At 43.1% G+C, this 19,388-nt stretch overlaps 1 protein-coding gene and 1 long non-coding RNA gene across 5 annotated transcripts in view; both read left to right on the forward strand.

Annotated features, from left to right (window-relative positions):
• The first annotated feature begins 2,426 nt into the window (after positions 1-2,426).
• The window catches only part of AMMECR1 (AMMECR nuclear protein 1), a 91,385-nt gene continuing 74,423 nt past the window's right edge, over positions 2,427-19,388 (forward strand). For 2 of the 4 annotated variants that reach the window (XM_034435050.3, XM_087877535.1), the window contains exon 1: positions 2,458-2,918. In XM_034435050.3, coding sequence (XP_034290941.2) covers positions 2,473-2,918 — 446 coding nt within the window. In that variant the 5' untranslated portion in view covers positions 2,458-2,472. Of the gene's footprint in view, positions 2,919-19,388 lie in introns of all 4 variants that reach the window. The other 2 variants (XR_015729682.1, XM_087877534.1) reach the window with 2 other exon arrangements.
• On the forward strand, positions 3,220-16,455 carry LOC148112215 (uncharacterized). Its single transcript, XR_015729684.1, has 2 exons — positions 3,220-9,562; positions 9,771-16,455. It is a non-coding gene; the product is annotated as an uncharacterized LOC148112215 (long non-coding RNA).

Genomic DNA, 19,388 nt, shown 5'->3' on the forward strand with positions numbered 1-19,388 from the left:
CATCTGAATTTTGATCATGTGACCATGGGGATGTTGCAACAGTCATAAATGTGAAAAATGGTCATGTTACCTTTTTTCAGTGTCGTCGTAACTTTGAACTGTTACTAAATGAACTGTTGTAAATTCAGGATTACAGGTAGTCCTTGATTTACAATAGTTCATTTAATAACTGTTCCAAGTTACTAATTTAACAACTGCATTGATTCAGTTAACAAATTGGCCAAGAAAAGTCTTAAAATGGGGGCAAAACTCACTTAACAAATTTCTCACTTAGCAACATAAATTTTGGGCTCAATTGTGGTTTTTAAGTAAAGGACTACCTGTACTATATATCTATTCCCCCCCACCCACCCACCCAATGCATAGGCGCAATCTGGTTAGGTGAAGCGGCAGCTGATTAGGGCTGGTGCCAGGCAGGGCATTCCCAAAAAGAACGGGGACATCTTGCCAGGTCGGGTTGTGAGGAAGCCACGCCGTATAATCATATTTTGGAGCTCCTGCCCGCCTCACCCGACCGGTTTTGAAATAGCCAGCCCGACGTTTTCGGCGGCACCAGTTGGGCAACTGAAGGTTCGGGCGGCGAAGGCTGTTTAGCTCTGGCTAGAAGCAAACCCAGGGAAGGCAGCCGAAGTCCCCCAGGGCCCCAAATCCCCTTTGCGAGCATTGCAAGGACAGGTCGGGCCAGTTTCGTTCCCTCGGCTGGAAGCGCTTAGTCCTATCCGTCCCGGGTTTTGGGGGGGTGGTGAAGGGCTGCAAAGCCGGTGGGGGTTCCAGTGGACTCAAACGGGGGCAGCCCCCCCTTCGCTGACCTCCTCCCCCTCCCAGGGCCGGATTTAGATGAAAAGAGGCCCTAGGCCAGCGATGGCTAACCTTTTTGCTGTCGTGTGCCAAAAGCAGAGGGAGTGTGGGGGGTCACACATGCACGTGCCCACACCCATAATTCAATTCCTCCCCGTGCCCCGCCCCCCCTGCGCATGCGCGTGTGAGCCTCCCCCCACGGTCTCCCCCCCACTTTTGGCACACGATGGCAAAATGGTTACTGGTGGGACTGGTAGGCCTGTTTTTACCCTCCCCAGGCTCCAGAGGTTTCCTGACTTCCAGTGGGCCCAGAAGGCCTGAAAACCAGCTGGCTGGCACATGCATGCGTGCTGGAGCTGAGCTAGGGAAACGCTCGTGTGCCCACAGATATGGCTCTGCGTGCCACCTGTGGCACCCGTGCCATAGGTTCGCCATCACGGCCCTAGGCTATTCCACGTATGAGGCCCTTTCACCTATAGTGAAAGTGTAATTTTAATTTTGCTAACAATTTGAATGTAGGCCCCTCTTGATCTTGAGGCCCTAGGCCCGTGATGGCGAACCTATGGCACGCCTGCCACAGGCGGCACGTGGAGCCATGTTGCCTGGCACGCCAGCTCAGCTCCGGTGCACATGCGTCGGAGTCTCTGGAGGCTGGAGACAGCAAAAAAGTCACTTCCTGTCCAACTGGAAGTTGGGAAACGGGCCGTTTCGGGCCTCCGAGGGGTTGGGGAAGGCTGTTTTCACCCTCCCCAGATGCATAGAGAGGATCTGGAGCCAGGTGAGAAAGAAAAATGGGCCTACCGGGCCATCGTGTGCTAGGAGCGGAGGGAAGGGGGGTTGCATGCGCGGGGCAGGGTGCATAGAATTATGGGTGCGGGCACAGGTGTACGCGAACCTCCCCCGCCCCCCCCTTCTTGGCACGCGATAGCAAAAAGGTTAGCCATGGCTGCCCTAGGCTGAAGCCTAGTTAGCCTATAGGAAAATCCGGCCCTGCCCCCTCCCCGCCCGCAAGCCAACGGGGTCCTAGGAAGGGCCTGAGCCGGCTTCTCCCAGCGCCCTGCAAAGGGCCGAGCGGCCCCCCTCCCCCAGAGCGCCTCAATAACATCGGGATCCCGAGTAAGAGCCCCCACCCCCACCCCCAAAAGGCCCGCCTCCAGCAGGGACCCCCAATCCAGAGCAGGAACGGGCCCTCCGAGGGAGAGAGGGAGGGAGGGGGGAGAAAGAAACGTGTGTGTGAGGGGGAAGAGTTGACTTGCGAGTTACTAACGGCTTTTTTCTTTCTCCCTCACTTTCTCTCTTGCCCTGTTCCCCTCCCCCCTCTTCGCTCCTCCCCTTTCCGCCTTTCCCGCCCTCCCCTTTCTCTGCCCCTCCCCCTCCGCTTTGCTGGGATCCCCTCTTTTCCCCGCGCCCCTCCCCCAAATCCCCCTCCCTCCTTTCCTTCCCTGGCTCCTCCCTGGCCCCCTTTCCTCCGGGGCCCCCCCTTCCCCAAATTGCCCCTCCTCCCTCCTCTTCCTCCTCGCCCCTTCTACTCCCCTCCGCCCCCAAACTCCCTTCCCGCCTCCCTGGCCGGCCCCGCCGTCCCTCCCTCCCTCCCTCCCCGCAGGCGGAGCTTCCCCGGCAGGAGGCGGGGCCGGCGCACGCCCCGCCCTCGCGCAGCCGCGCGGCCCCCCCGCCATGGGTCGGAAGCGCTGCGTGGGGGGAGACGGCTCCAAGATGGCGGCGGGCTGCTGCGGGGTGAAGAAGCAGAAGCTCTCCAGCTCCCCTCCGTCGGGCTCGGCCGGCCCGGGCGGCGGAGGGGGGGGCTCCCGCTGCGGCGAGCCGGGGGCGCTGCCGGCGGGGGCGGCCGGGGGCGGCCCGCGCCTCAACGGCCTCGGGGGGCTGGCGGGGGGTTCCCCCGGCTGCGCCCTCTCGCCGCCGCCGCGCCCGCCCGGCTGCGGAGGGGCCCCCGGCGCCGGCCTCTCGGGCCCCGCCGCGCTCCTGGGCTCCCCCGGCGCCGGGCCCGGCGGCTGCAGGAAGATGGTAGTGTCGGCCGAGATGTGCTGCTTCTGCTTCGACGTGCTCTACTGTCACCTCTACGGCTACCAGCCCCCGCGGAGCCCCCGCTTCACCAACGACCCCTAGTAAGTAGCCCCCCCCGCCCTTCCGCCCGTCCAGCGGCGCCCCCAGACTCCGCCGGGCCGAGGGCGCCCCGTTGGGGAAGCGCGCCGACGGGTCCCCCCCCGCGATCGTGCTGGCCGGGAGGGCCCCCCCCAGACCCCTCGGGGGGGGGGAAAGAAGGAGAAGCCCCCCCCCGCGCCAGCCTTTCTGCCCCAGAAGCGAGGCTGGCACCCTCCTTGATCCAGTCCCTCCTGGGTGGGGGCGGGGGGGCTTCCACGTGGCCCCCGGGTGTCCCCCTTTCCCCCCCCTGCAGAAACCCCCTTCTTGGCTCCGTGCCAGGCTGAGTTTCTTTGCCCCTCCCTGTTGCTCTTTTGGGGCAGGCCCCTCCCAGCTCAGGCATTTGATGGGGCAAGCTGGCTTTCCCTGCAGCAAGTCCTGTTTGGGGGAGTCTCCTGGTAGCCCAGCAACTTCTAACCTGGCTCCCACAAGTCCCTGTGGCCCTTCTGCGCCAGGGGTGTCCCCCAGGAAATAGCCCATTGAGTTTGACTTGAGAGGATCCCTATGGCTGCCTTACTTGTTGTGCTGTGGTCATTTTCCGGGATAGGATTTAAAGAAAAGAAAAGAAAAAAAACCTCAGTCTAGGGATTTCTTAGTGGTCTCCTGTCTACAGCCCTGCTTAGCTTTTGAAGTTGAGGCCAGGTTTTCAGGGTAATTTCCCATTATTGCCTTTATAGCAAGCAATATCTGGTAGGAGATCCAAACCCTTTCCCCACTTTGATGGTTAGCATCCGTTTTTCTCCACCTTTGGCTGGCTGGCTGTGTAGATTGGCATTGAATGAATGGGGGTCCATTTAGCTGTCATTCATACATTTTAAGATTTCCTCTGGCCCTTTTGCACAGCCTCGTGGCAGCCCTTGTGTGTAACTTTTGCTTCGAAGTTGTCAGATCTCTCCGGGGTCTCTTCCATGCTTGATCAGCAGGAATGACGAGGTTGGAGAATATGGTATTTATATATGTTCCTGCTGGTTTCTCCAAATTTAGGGAATGTGATTAGTTGCTTGGTTCTAGTTGTCCATCTGGCAGGGTTTCTCAGAGAATGTTTGCCCTGCCTGGATTGTTTCAAAACTTGTTTTTTACTGCATGATCTCAGGGTTAGGAATTGAGACCTAAAACCAGTATAACTTCTGTGTGTGTATGTGTGTGTCAAAGTAGTTGTGGTGGCAAAGTTAAAAAGGATATGAAAAAAAGAAAGTGTCCCTTTTCCTACTTACTAATCTCCCCCTGCCCCCTCCCCCCAAACCTCACTGTGACATCTCTGCTGTCTTGGCAAATATTTATTAGTACAGTAGTCCTCAACTTACAACTCTTCATTTAGTGATTGTTCAAAGTTACAATGGCACTGAAAAAAGTGATTTATGACTGTTTTTCCACTTACGACCGCTGCAGCATCCCCGCGATCACATGATCAAAATGCAGATGCTTGGCAACTGGTTCATATTTATGACATTTGTAGTATCCCGGGGTCATGTGATATCCTTTTGTGACTTTCTGAGAAGCAACATCAATGGGAAAGCCAGATTCACTTAACAACCATGTTACTAATTTAAGAGCTGCTGTGATTCAGTTAACAATGTCGAGAAAGGTTGTAAAATGGGGCAAAACTCACTTAATAAATGTCTCACTTAGCAATATAAATTTTGGGCTCGGTTGTAGTCATAAATTGAGAACTCCCTGTATTAGGATTTCCAGAATATAAGTAGTCCTTGACTTAACCATCCATTTAACAATAGTTCAAATTTATAATGGCCTTGGGAAAAAGTGCTTTACGACCTGTCCTCGCATTTATGACCTGTGACCATGTGATCATAATTTGGGCATTTGGCAACTGAGCCACCAGTTGCAATGTTCTGTGATCATGTGGTTGCAATTTGCAACCTTCCCAGCCAGTTTCCAACAAGCAATGTTAATTGGGGATGCTGGATTCACTTAATAACTGATTTTCTTAACAGCCGCAGTAAAAATTGGCACAAAATCAAGTCCAGCCATGTAATGACTCACTTTATGACCAGACCAATTTAGGATGGACCAAAATTGTGGTTGTAAAGTTGAGGACTATCTGTCCTGTGATTCATTAGTGCCTTACTATTTGCAAGGGTGTTACTCCTGTTTATAGTAGCTGCATGAATCTGTATTTTAAATTCTATGTTGTCCACTCTCTGCCATTTCCAGGGCAGTTTATACAATAGCATAATGCAAGAACAAGCCAACCCTAACAACATTTATTTCTTAAATCTTACCACAGAAAAGTGGTGTTTCCTGTATCTGCTCACAACTAAAAGTTAGAGACCCAAGGGAAAAGGCCAGAAGTTAAATTTCAAAAGCTGATAGGAGATGGGGATAAAACATAACTGCCTTCAAGTGAAGTTTGACTTCTGGTAGCCTTGTGTTCCTATCTCTGGACTTTTCTTGACTACAACATAGACATGGTGTTGTGTTGTCTTTTTGGCCCCTGGAAATGTGGGTTCAACTTAGTCTCCTAGAAATGGAGGTATTGCCAGTGGGAAAGTGATATCTCACATTCCCATATATTCCTAACCTAAAGAGTGATCTTCATGCATTGCAGCGGTGAACACAGTTCTTCCTTCGGCCACTCAGCTACGCATCCCCTAAACGTAAATGAACACTTAGAGGAGGAACAAGAATTAGTCAAAGACATGGGTGAAGTACAATCCTAATAGCCAGTCCATATTAAGAGATGATTTAACATCTAACTTTATATCTAGGTGTTCTATGTCACAGAGGCTACTTTGGTCGTGAGTGAAAGATCTTGACATCAAGACTAAGCATTTCAAGAAAATGCAGTTTCACAGCTAGAAAAGGTGGTATGCCTTCTCTAGACTAGAGTAGATCCACCCATATGAATATGGCATGTGACAAACAACCACTTCTTGAAAACTAAATTATCAGAATAGATGCTCTAATTTAAAAATGGGAGAATGCTTCCTCTCATTCTTCCTCAATTTCTTGATATCTTTTGTCAGTCAGAAGTCTTTTTTATATTATTTTGCTTGCAGATGCTGTCTTGTAAAGAAGCTGTGTGGTAAAGCAAAGTGATTGGACAGTTCTTTCTGGTTACAAAACCTGTCTCTGAGCCAGTCAAGACCATCTAAAATGCTCAAAATTTGTAACTGAATTCCCTTGGGGGACACTATAAATTGGCCATTAAAAAAAAAAAGTCTGGTAAGGAATGGCAGACACCCAAACATTGGTGTAAAGATTTCCTGAAAATTGCTGATTTATTGGATTACAACTTTTTTGCCTATCTCTACCTTAACTTTTATTGGTTTTATTGGTTTAATATTGGTTTAAATATTCTTCTCTTGGCTTGTGGACAATTCGTTGCGTAACTATAAAATTGTGAGATTTAAGTCCTGATTTTTAAAAAGAGCTTGGCTTATTATTAATGCCATGAAAGTAATTTCTCATTATACAATTTCCTTTTACATAGTTATATACACTGACAATTTATTTCTAATGAGCAAATACGGGTATATGCATCTGTGAATATTTAAAGGTGCAGTTTTACAAAGCTAAAAGGATATCTACCAGTGTACCAGTGATTTCTATATTTGCTGTGTTCCTTGGTTCTGACAGAAAGATACATGATTTTCTGTATACTGGCACATAGATTCCAGGGGTGTGCAGTTTTTTTATTCCGTTCCAAAAGTTGTTTCAGAATCCTCGGAGGCATGAATGTATCATCAAGCTATGAGAAAAGATATAGCCGCTTTAAAGAGTTGTACACAGATCCAATGCTGGCTGTTTTGTGTTTTCCAAAACACCTTTTGAAATGAAACACCAAGCGTAGCATGGCTCTAACGATTACTAGATTCTGCTTCCATACATCTCTTATGAAGATATGTGGTTTCCACCGGCATTTAGGTTACGGATACAATCCATATAATATAAATATATTAATCAACCTCTGGACAGTTGCCTTATAACAGAAGAGAAAAGGGACGACAGGATTGCATCTTACCTAGCTTTTAAATTTGCACAAAAAAGATAAAAGTAAATTATGCATAGACATTCAATTTGGGGGAAGACAGTTATTCTTAATTACTCTAATGTGCGTGCTTTTGATCTTTGTATAGCCTACAAAATTTTGGCTGCCATATTGCAGCAATTCTTATGCAGCACCTTTCTTTTATCACTTCTCCCACACATGGGAACCCTATTTTAATATTCAGCATTTTTTTCCTGTGCATTAGTTGCCTTATCCTATTCCTAATCCAGTTTATTGACCTCATTGCTGATGCTCCCTCATGTGCCAGGCTGAGCACATTAGATTTGTTTCCTGTAACAGTGAACTCAAAATGGAAGGCACAGCAGTTGGAACAAAAGGTGCTGGAGAAGATAAGGGAGATTCCATCATTGGTAGGAAGGGATCTTCAAGCTTGCTGTTGTATAAAACATTTTTTTAAAATATTGAAGGCAAAAGAAAATGAAAAAAGGAAGGATATTCAGTAGCTTTGAAAAACTGAGCATTAGGATGTGGAGATGGCACATACTCCTTTTTGGAGAATAGCAGCTGGTTGGGAGGGTCTCTCCTGCTAAGGAATGAAGTTGTGGGCCCACGTCTTGTGGCTGTGTCACTTAGAAGATACAGCTGGTAGATCCACCCTGAATTCTTTGCATTTATTCTGCGGTTCTATGAGTTAATTCTTTCATCAGAGACCCAATTCTTTAGGCTGCCTCTGTGGTTGAAAAAGATGACCATTCGCCAGGGAGTGACTGCGTCTTTTAGAAGAATGGACAGAACCCATCAGTGCTCATCTGCTGCATGGCTACAGCCTTTATACGGCCGTCCTCCTTCGTCAAATCTTCTCTTAGGGATTCCTCCTCTCCAAGCACATTTCAGGATAGGCGGCTGCAATTCCATAGGCATCCTGGCCAGAGTTGCAAGGAAAAACCTAATACAGTAGTCCTCGACTGAACAACCACTGTTGAGCCCAACATTTCTGTTGCTAACCGAAACATTTGTTAAGTGAACTTTGTCGCATTTTGCGACCTTTCTTGCCACAGTTGTTAGGTGAATCACTGCAGTTTTTGAGTTGGTAACATGGTTGTTAAGTGAATTTGGCTTCCCCATTGACTTTGCTTGTCAGAAAGTCACAAAAGTCACACAACCGCAGGACCCTGTGACCGTCATAAATATGACTCGGTTGCCAAGCATCTGAATTTTGATCACATGGCCACAAGAATGCTGCGACAGTAGTAAGTGTGAAAAATGGTCATAAATCACTTTTTTTTCAGTGCCATTGCAACTTTGAATGGTCACTAAATGAGCTGTTGTAAGTCAAGGACCGTCTCTAATAAGAGAAACAGTTTTTGGTCTAATAGTTAAGGTGCCAGGCTAGAAAGTAAGAGTCCATGAGTTCAAGTCCCATCTTAGCCATGAGAGCTGAGTCGGATGAGCTTGGGCCGATCACTCACTCTCAGCCCAGCTAACTTCACAGGGTTGTTGTTGTGGAGAAAATAGGAAGAAGGAACATTAGATATGTTCACCATTTTGAGTTGTTTATAAACATAATAAAGGTGAGATATAAACAAAAGAAATAATAGCCTATTATGAGTTCAGAGGTATGGTTTGAAATAACCAGGCAATGCCTGTTGAAATACCCAAAAGTGAATATAATTTTGGGGATAGGAGGGATGAGGGCAGGGTGGATAAAAATCAATTATTTTTTTTAAAAAATTTAAAAAAAAAATTTTTTTTTGATTTAAATCAGATTTTTTTGATTTAAATCAGATTTTTTTGATTTAAATCAGATTTTTTTAAATAAAATGTTTTTTGAGGAAAATATATTACCATCCAAAGGTTATTCCATCATGAAATAAAGATTAGTTTTTTAATTATGTAGAATAAGGCTGTATATGTTTAACTTTTTTTGGTAAATAAATTCCATTAATCCATTCACAATGTCATGCTCTTCCAGAGGTTTTTGTAAGATTATTGGGCAGTTTCTCTGCCTACAAGATATTATCACAGATCCTTGGTTTACTTTTGCAGTTCTCAAAACTGAATTTGACTCAGCAGAGATCACATGCCTCTTCTTCACAGCAAAAATGTTATAACATGAACAGAGTTGAGAAAAAGACCTTAATCCTATTGTTCTACAAACCTATGAATACAGAATCAACCCCTTCAGTGCTAAGTTTCAAGAAGTTCAGTGATTAGAATAGAAACAATATTTTTCTGATTGTTTGGAGTGGAATAGATCTGCACAAGGAGAAAGGGAAACTAAGTGTGAGGAGGAAGGGGCAAGCAGACAAGCAGTACAAAATGAAAGTGAAACTTTCTGAGCACAATACTGCACAGCCACAGACAGACAAGTCTTTGGATCTTTTTGTGTGTATGACCTGAGGTTTATCACATTCTTTCCTTGGAGGAAAAAACCTATAATGGTAGCAGGCCGTAAAAGAGACCCAATTTGGCAATATTTTAATGAAGTTCCTTTACCTATCGGTAAGGCAGGCATGCGTGCAAACTGCAAACACTGCAACAAAGAAATGCAAGGCCTGGTGGCCCGAATGAGGCAATATCATGAGAAGTGCTGTGATGAAGATGACCAAAGAAACACATTTGAACAGGCAGGATGTTCAGGTTGGTAAACATTTTTATTGAATCATATTTTTAAAGACTGCCTTGAACTGTCATGTTTGAGCAAAATTATATTTCTTATTATTATTGCATGTTACTGTCATTTGGTACAGTTATGAAGAAAAGCAAATATTCCTTTTGGGGCAGTGCTGTGTACAATAAGCAGAAATTGTATAAACAATAAAATAACAGCATTGATTTTTTTGTTTAGGGGAATTCATGGATTCTGGAAACTATCCACCTTCAAGATCACCATCCTCCTGTTCTACAGTTTCAGAGTTATCCATCCAGGATAGTGCTTCATTAGCATCATCATCATCAGACACCCACAGCCACATATCACTATCACCTAAAAGAAAGAAAAAACCCTTCCCTCCTGGAACCACCATAGATAAGTTTGTGATAAAAACTAGCAGATTAAAAAAAGAGTTAATTGGTGAAAAAATTGCCCAGTTTGTTTATGCAACAAACTCTTCTTTCCGTCTGACTGAGAACCCACATTTCATTAATATGGTTCAGTCACTGAGACCAGGATACAGTCCACCCAGCAGAGCAGATGTTGCAGGGAAACTGCTGGATAAAGTGTATGACAGAGAAATGGAGCAATGTGCAACAGCTCTGGAGGGTAGAATTGTTAACCTAAGTATTGATGGGTGGAGTAATGTCCTATTGTATGTGCTTGTATAACAGCAGAAGAAGGGAAAGTCTTCCTTGCACAAACAATTGATATGTCAGGAAATGCACACACAGCAGAATACTTACAAGAAGTGGTAGTAAAAACTATAATAACATGTGAACAAAAATTCAAATGTCTAGTATGCAGTTGGGTCACAGACAGTGCTGCAAATGTATGCAAGATGAGAAGAAATTTCGAAGAGCAGGAAGGGAATACAAAGCTAATAACATATGGTTGCAGTGCTCATTTGCTGCACCTCTTAGCCAAAGACTTAAGTGTTCCAGAAATAAAGACTAATGTTGTTGAAATTGCTAAATACTTCCGTAACAATCATTTTGCTGCAGCAGCTCTGAAAAGGATGGGTGGAACCAAGCTAACGCTCCCACAAGATGTTAGATGGAACTCTGTGGTGGACTGTTTTGAGCAGTATATCAAGAACTGGCCTATTCTGATGACAGTTTGTGAAGAAAATCGAGATAAAATAGATGGCACTGTCACGGCCAAAATCCTCAACATTGGGCTTAAGAGAAATGCTGAACATATGCTGAGCATCCTGAAACCCATCTCTGAAGCTTTAAACAAAATACAGAAAAATAGCTGTTTTGTTGCTTATGCTGTTGAAATTTGGAAGGAACTGAGTGAACACTTAAAAACAGAACTACACATGGACAGAATTAAATTACAAGCATTAAAAAAACGAATGGGACAAGTACTGTCTCCAGCTCATTTTTTTGGCAAATATTGTCAATATCCAGTATCAGGGTCAAAACTTAAGTGCTGAGGAAGAGGAGTTAGCTATGACATGGGTATCCAGCAATCATCCATCTGTAATGCCAACTATAATAAACTTCAAAGCTAAGGGGGAACCATTCAAGAAATATATGTTTGCTGAAGATATTTTAGAGAAAGTCACACCAGTGAACTGGTGGAAGTCACTTAAGCACTTGGATTTAGAGACTGTTCAAGTAATGATTTCACTTTTAACAGCAGTAGCTGCTGCTGCAGGCGTTGAAAGAATATTCTCTTCCTTTGGGCTCATTCATTCTAAATTGAGAAATCGTTTGGGATCCGATAAAGCAGGAAAGCTTGTTTTTCTTTTCCAGATGATGAACAAAGAAGAAGATGAAGATGACGAGTGAGCTACAGAGGACAGTATTTAAGTTTTTCATGTGTAGGCTGGGCTGACAGTCTAAGTTTCTTAAAATATATATATTTTGTTTAGCCAAATTAGTTAACAAACATGGATGTTTGTTTAAGCAAATAACATATGCTGTAATGTTATTGTTTCAGTTGAATAAATCTATTTAAATTGTTGTTATTAAGGTAATGATTATTTTTCTCCTTCCTAAGAACAACAGAAAAGTTGTCCAAATATGAATGATTAACCTATTAAACTGGGGATAAAAAAACAAATATGAAAAGTTGTTATTCTAAAAATCTTCATCTACTTGCATATTAAAGTTATACCAGCAAGAATTAGTCTTTATGTAGAAAACTATGGTTTAAATCAAGCCTTACTGACTAGTGATTTAAATCGTGATTTAAATCAGTTTGATTTAAATCAAATCCACCCTGGATGGGGGTAACTTTCTGTTCTTTGTCCTTTGCTGATGTATATGACACCAGATGCAAAATAGTGTAAGGAAATGATTAAAGGGTTCGCTGCAATCTGTTTGTTGCCTAAATACCACTCCACTTCTATGTGTCCCCTCTTCTGTACATTTAATTAACATTTAGGCTAACTCAGCTGCTCTGTGTTTCTTGACAGCCTGTAAAGATTTGGTTTTATCGGGAACACCCTATTGACTCTTGCTAATGGCGGTTTCGTCTTCCACCAGGTCTTTTGCTTCTGAAGCACAGCAAAAAGCTGAGGACGCCGTTAATGTTTAGAACGTAGAATAACAGAATTGGAAGAGACCTTGGAGGTCTAGTCCAACCCTTCTTAAGCAGGAAACCCTATACCCATGATGGTGAACCCATGGCACACATGCCCGAGGTGGCACGCAGAGCCATCTTTCCAGGCACACGAGCTGTTGCCCAACTTACCTGCAGTTGCGCATGTGTGCACGTCCCAGCTGGTGTTCGGGACTCCGGTGCGCATGTGTGCAAATCAGGGGACCCAGCTGGTCTTCAGCGCTCCCGTATGTGCATATTTGCGCATGAGAATACTTGCGTGCAGTGCAAGTGTGTGTCCATTGCACGCATGAAAACCACTCACATGCGCAGATGGAGTGATTACACGCGCAGCATGCGGGGCGTTGTGTGAAACCTGCACATGCACAGATGGCGTAATTGCGCGCCCAGCTCATGGGAGCTGTGCAAAAGCTGTGCACATGCGCAGATGGTGTGGTTGTGCACAGCACATGGGGGAGGAGCTGCATGTTAGCGCAGATAGCACACAAAGCTCATGAAGCGTGTACCTGTTCAGCACTCTGTGAGTAAAAGGTTTGCCACCACTGCCCTATACCATGTACAATGGCTGCCTGGTTTATTCTTAAAAGCGTTGTGTTGGAGCACCCACAACTTCTGGAGGCAAGCTGTTCCACTGGTTATTTTTTCTCACTGCTAGAAAATTTCTCCTTAGTTCTAGGTTGCTTCTCTCCTTGTTTAGTTTCCATCTATTTCTGCTTTAAGTCTGGATAAGGAATTTGGCATTGAGTTTTTGTTCCTTTGAAGCAACCAGTAAACACTGTAAAACACTTGCATTTGCCTTATTCTTGAATTCAGAGCTCGTAAATAATCAACACAGAGACAACACAAATCTCAAAATTCCTGATTGGTGGGGAGGGAGGCTAGTAAAGGCCTTCACCGCAATTTTTCCACCGTTTTATAGCAACTTCTTTTGGGTAGAACCCAGTTGTATCTCCGTCAAGGTTGTAGGATTGGCTTAAATAAATTTGGAGAAGAGAATATCTAACCTAGCTAGTTCTGATAAGCTGGTGCTCATTGTCTTGGAAGAGGCAAATAAAGGATGACCTGAGTCATTGGGGACTTTACCACCCAGTCTGTATCCATGTTAGGTTTGGATAACATTTGGAAAAGGCTTGGAAATATCATAGCTGAAGCAGAAAATTTTAGATTTCATTTCATTGTATTAAGGAAATACTGTATAAGTTTATATCTGTATTCCTTCCTTCCTTCCTTCCTTCCTTCCTTCCTTCCTTCCTTCCTTCCTTCCTTCCTTCCTTCCTTTTAGAAATGCATGAGTTCAGGAATACTAAACAGTTTTTTAACCAGCCACCCCAAAACACATATCTGCAGTGTCTTGAATTCTCAATATAATCTAATTTACCAGTAGGATAATTGTAATTGGATGAACACAAAAAGAGCTGAAATTGGAATAAAGGCTGGATTCAAAGGAAACTTCTAAATGGGAAAGCTTCCTTCAGTTATTCTAAAGCTTATTGTGTTCCTTGCCTTAAATTCTCCAGACCTACATTCTTGCCTGCAAGACAAACTGTCTTGTAAGTGTGGTAAGATAATTTTCAATATTGTATAAGAAAAAAACGTGAAAAGGTCGGGTTGTCTTAACTTAGAATGAATTTGTACCTTCAGTTCTAATAAAATCTTAAATCGCTTGAATGCTATTGAAGCTTGCCCTGCCTTGCCCTGTTGCTTTGCAGATACTTTAATTTGCAGTACATACTTGGTGATGCAAAACTACGAACAATTTGCCTGTGAACATATTAGTCCAATATTGTCACCCTGACCATAGCTTTCTGAGGTTTTATGCAAAGGTCACTTTCAGCCTACCCAGATAATCTTCTTACCGGCAGATGCCGGCCTTTGAGACTTTCTGCCTTCAACGTGTCTTTTCCTGTGGAATTGGTTTTTCTACTAGGACACTTGGAAGGGTTTTGTGGGGGGAGGTCTTTTGGTTCATTAAATTCATTCCGATCGCAAAAGAAAGTGCTAGTCACACAGGTTGCGAGTTTCTCCTCCTGTTGTACCCTTGGGAGTCACTTTGCTTTGGCACCTTTGGAGAAGCACCGGCTCTTGCCCAGAGAAACATCATCAGGTGTATGCCTGAAAGGTGAGTCATGGCAACGGGGCTTATTTTCTTGTTGGTTTCATATGTTTCGCTGCCCATCCAAGCAGCTGCTTCAGTCTGAACAAGATGGTTAGGGGAATCTGAGTAGGCAGAAAGTCACTGGAATGTGCCAACTCCTAAAATTTGAACAACCACCTGGATTCTACCTGTATCAGGGTGTATTTGATCTAAATTGAGTTGATTTAAATTGTGATTTAAATCACTAGTAAAAAGGCTTGATTTAAATCAACTCGATTTAAATCATAATTTCTAAAGTGCAACTGTCATCTCTGCTACTCCTTTGACCCACTGTTGACTCACCGATATTCCCAGTGTTGCAGAATATACAGCCTCATGCTACATAACTAAGCTCCATTTCATGCTAAATAAACTAAATTATTTATGTATCTTAAATAGAAAACTATCTTATGATAGATTTTTACCCCAAAAGTTTCTTATTAAAATAAGTTCGATAAAAAAAAATTCAATTTAAATAAAAAAAATCTGATTTTTTTTTATTTATTTTTTTTAAAAAATCATTGATTTTTATCCACCCTGACCTGTATGACCCTGAATCGTCATTGACATACCATCAGGCGTACTTTCTACAAAAGGGCTGGGTTAAATTCCTGCTATTGCCCTCCAGCCCTACAAAATTACATTCTGTGCTGTATTTTAGTACAGTAGACCTGCATGCATGTCTTACCCTTGCTAGGAACCAGTGCCTGTAAAGCATTGGAAAAAAAAAATACTGAAACTGTGTAACAAAATATTGAAGCTAATCATCTCCAAAGCTCTTATCTTCTCATGTATTTTGGTTATAATTGTTTAATAGGTTTACAGATAGTCCTTGATTCGTAATTTATGACTGGTCTTTGCATTACAACAGTTGCAACTTCCCATGGTCACATGATCAAAACTTGGGTACTTGGCAACCAGCATGTGTTTGTAACAGTTGAAGCATCCCAAGGTCATGAGATCAACATTTGTGACCTTCCCAGCCAACTTCTGACAAGCAGCGTCAATGCAGAAAGCTGGTTTTGCTTAAGTGATTCACTTAACAACTGCAATGATTCACTTAATGGCATGGCCAAAAAAAAAAGGTTTTAAAATTGAGCTTGAGGCAGTTAACAACCACTTGTTTAGCAATGGAAATTCTGTTCCCAATTGTAGATGTAAGTCGAGAACTACCTGCATATGATATAGAGAAGTCGCAATTAATCTTGTTTTGTGAATGAAGTTACAGAGAAATTAGCAGGAATATATACTGAGATCCATGGCCATGTTTCATTAACTTGGTCTTGTCAGTTCTCTCCTGCTGCCCCAATTTCTGTTTCCCAAACATAATAATCTCTTATCCTGGGTTAAGTGTTCTTTGGTATAGACTTTTTTTAGGGGAAATGGGTACCATTTTTGAAGCCACATTTCTAACTTGTACCCTTAGGTTAGAGGTTCCCAACCCCCAGGCTGTTTGGAAGCAGTTTGTGAAAGCAGTGGGCGAGTGCGCGTGCACGCAGCTCCACTTGCGTGAGCAGTGGGCACATACACCCGCCGTCTATGCAAATGGAGTTGTGCGCATGCCTGCCACCCACACAGAATCCTTTCCTCCCCCCTTCGGTGGTCTGCCTAGCCAGAAATGTTGGAGACCACTGCCTTAGTAAGGGTTTGTTCACAATATTGGAGGCTGCCCAGGTAGAACAAACTTTTGTCGACTGAAGTCCTTTGTCAAATGCTTCAGCTAAAGAGCTTTACTTTTGACTCTGCATTTAATTAATGTGTCAGAAATTAATTCCACCCACAGGTTAGTTTGTGATTAATCAGAGAATATATTCCCCATGGAACTCCCTTCAACAAACCATGTAGAGATTTCTTCCTGGCATATCCTTGTTTGTTTGTTAAATTTATTTACCACCTGTCTTCACCGTGAGGCTACTCAAGGTTGACTCAGACTTCCATCCTTCCGAGATAGGTAAAATGAGGACCCGGATTGTGGGGGCAATAAGCTGACTTTGTATAAAAAAGAACACCGCTTGGAGGGGGCCGAAAGCCCTACTAAGCAGGTATATACAAAAGTATGAAGGCTATTGCTTAACGCATTGTAAGCCGCCCTGACTCTCCGGAGAAGGGCAGCATATAAAACTAATAAATAAAAATAAATACGTAGCTTACAGTAATAAAAAGAAAGAAAAATGAAAGCAGTGTAAACAGAATAGAACAATAAAATAATGGTAAAGGAACACAATGAGAACCAACAAACATTCTTGCTAGTTGGCATGCTTTGGCGAAAAATGCATACTTTTTTCATTGTACATAAATGTTGGTTTTTAGAAAAGATCTGGTGGAACTTCATGGGAGTCAAACCTTAAGATTACGGTTATTCTATATTTGAAGAAGATTGGGGCAAACTTGGGCTGAGTCTCGTTAACCTAAAATAGAGTGAAGGGCCATCACCATCAAAGTCAAAGCAGGATTTTGTAGCAAAACTGTTTTTAGAGGTTCTTTTTCAGTCTCCTGCATTCTTTGATGTTTCATCCGCATGGGGTGAACACCCCCGCCCCCCAAGTTCTTTGTGGGTGAAAGAGCTGAAGAGATGAGTGGCTGGAACCTGGTGCTGATTTGATTACTGGCATGTCATGATGCCTGGGAAGATTGCAGTCATGATGGCTGGGAATATGGAGGTTTAAGTCCAGTGTATCAGGAAGGAGATCAGATTGGGAAAGGCTGAAGTCTCATGTGTTTTGGGAATCTTTGCTTGCTCCAGAAAATGATTTTGTAATAGCAGATGGTAAATTCTTCACTACTCAAGGGTAGTCCCAAAGGTGCTTTTTAAAAAAGCAACTACATTTTGTTTCTCCTTGAAGATGTTTTGCTTCTCATCCAAGAAGCTTTTTCCGTTCCTAGAACTGAAGGCTTCTAAAAACTGAAAAGGCTTCTTGGGTGAGAAGCAAAACATTTTCAAAGAAAAACAAAGTCCAGTTACCTTTTGAAAAAGCACCTTTGGGACAACCATGACCTGGATGCCTGAGAAGCTCCATAGGCATTTACTCAAGGATGGATTCTTCTTGTTTTCTTGCAGATGTTTCATTACCCAAAGTAGGTAGCATCATCAGTTGTTAGTCTTTTGCAGGAAAACAGCCAAACTTGGAGAGCACCAAGGTCTCTCATTTCAACCCTGAGCTACAACCGTTGTCTTTTATAGGTTCTTCTTTGTGGGGGAAAAAAAGATATTCCAGTTTTCACTAAAAACTTAATTGAATCTTACCTGCATGTGAATGAGAAGATTTTGGCTAACATGGATTTGCTAAAGTCAAGCAAAACAATGAATCTCTTTGCAACTTTGTGTTAGTGGCAAATATCTGTAGTTTGGGTGGAAGATGAGGGTGGAGGTTCATTCTCCGAGCTTGTGGGTTGGTTTCCGAATGTTTTGTTACCAGGCTAGGTACCATCTTCAACCCACAAACTGGGAGAACGAACCTCCACCCTCACCTCTTTGCAAATCTTAAGCTTCTCTAGATTGCATTTACTTTGGTTTTAAATTGGTGTTTTATAGGGACCATCTTAATTGATCATTTGCATCCAAGAACAGACAGGGGAGTAACAGGCCTGGTATTTTGGAAGCCTATCAGTGTTACATTTTTGTAATGGTTTTCCTAATTGAGAGGTTTTGGAGGGATTTACTTGATTTTGTAAAACTGGAAAAGGAGAGTACAAATGCTTTAAAAAGAGAGCACACATAAAAAGATGCATCTAAAAAAGTACAACAGATAGTTTATTAGAAAGTATGAAACTAAGGGCTTTTCATAATTTATTTTTGTCATTTGACAAAAAAGAATTTAAATGATAACACCGAGTTGTATCAAAATGCATCCAGGTAAAATGATTATTAAAGAAGTCACGCTACTTGGAAAAGGTTTGGAGGCACAAATTGTAGAGATTAATTTCGTTATGAAATTGAGACATATAACAGCGGAATTATTGTGAGTGGAATATTGATATCTGATGCAAAGGTATTTGGGGGGGAAATGGGGTTTTGGTAGAGATGAGTGTAAAATGAAGATGAGAAAGGGATGCTTTGAAAGTCTGCAGTGCGGTTATGCTTTATCCTTTGTAGCATCTTCCTTTTAGGTGTTCTCTGAACTCACAGTGAGAGATTCTTCCCTAAAATAATGGTGAGGCCATTTGGTGAAGGCACCCCAAATGATATTTTCTACTGCTTGTTTCAAAACAGCTTTGATAGTTATCTCAAGTTATTTTGTGAGAAGATTATTTTACGCTAATGATTAGCTTGTGCATTTGCCTGCTCATGTTATTGTTTTCTTTCTTCAGTTGAGGTTTTTGTCTCAACACAAATTATTTCTACAAACACTGAAATTGCTTGGGTTGGGTTGACAAACATTCAGTGCTTTGGACTTCTTTGTTCTCTGGTATTTGGACGCCAGCGTTCAAAGCAGTTCTGATAAAATAAGCAAAGCAGTTCTGATAAAATAAGCTAATCACGATAAAGAGAGAAATCATTGGCATGTTTAATTTTTCTACTGTTGAGTGCTGGGCAAAAATAAGTCTCATACAACCAGCAAATTGTGCAAAGCTCTTTAATTCAGTTCATGGTATGAAAATTAGTCATAGGGTTGGGCAGCCTTCTCCACCCAAGGCTTTTCTGGATTGCTGGCTTACAGTTCCCATAATAACCCATCCTGTTGGCTGAGTTTTTGTGGGGATTGTGTCCCATCAGTGGAAGAAGACTTGGCTTCTGTGCAGTCTCCATTTTCTATGGAGCATAATTAGGACTTTGTCACTATGTCAGAACCTGCTAAAAGAATTAGCAGGATTTCCCGTCGAAGCAGAACTAGAAATCCATTTGAATTAGTAATTTCTAATTCTGGTTCAGAAAAGGATTTTGTGCTGTAACTTGCCAGTTTTAACATTACGGTCATTTGAGTTTAGAGTTAGAACAGCAAGTATTCTAAATATCTATTTTCTGCTCCTTGATGCACCATAGAACATAAAATAATAGCATTGGAAGTGACTTTCAGGCCTTCTAGTCCAGCCCCTGCTTGAGCAGTACACCTTATATCATTTCAGACAAATGGTGTCAAGTCTCTTAAAAGCCTCCAGTGATGGAA

The sequence above is a fragment of the Pantherophis guttatus genome, chromosome 12 (assembly GCF_059756535.1).
Source record: "Pantherophis guttatus breed Tessera chromosome 12, ASM5975653v1, whole genome shotgun sequence".
NCBI classification, from domain to species: domain Eukaryota; kingdom Metazoa; phylum Chordata; class Lepidosauria; order Squamata; family Colubridae; genus Pantherophis; species Pantherophis guttatus.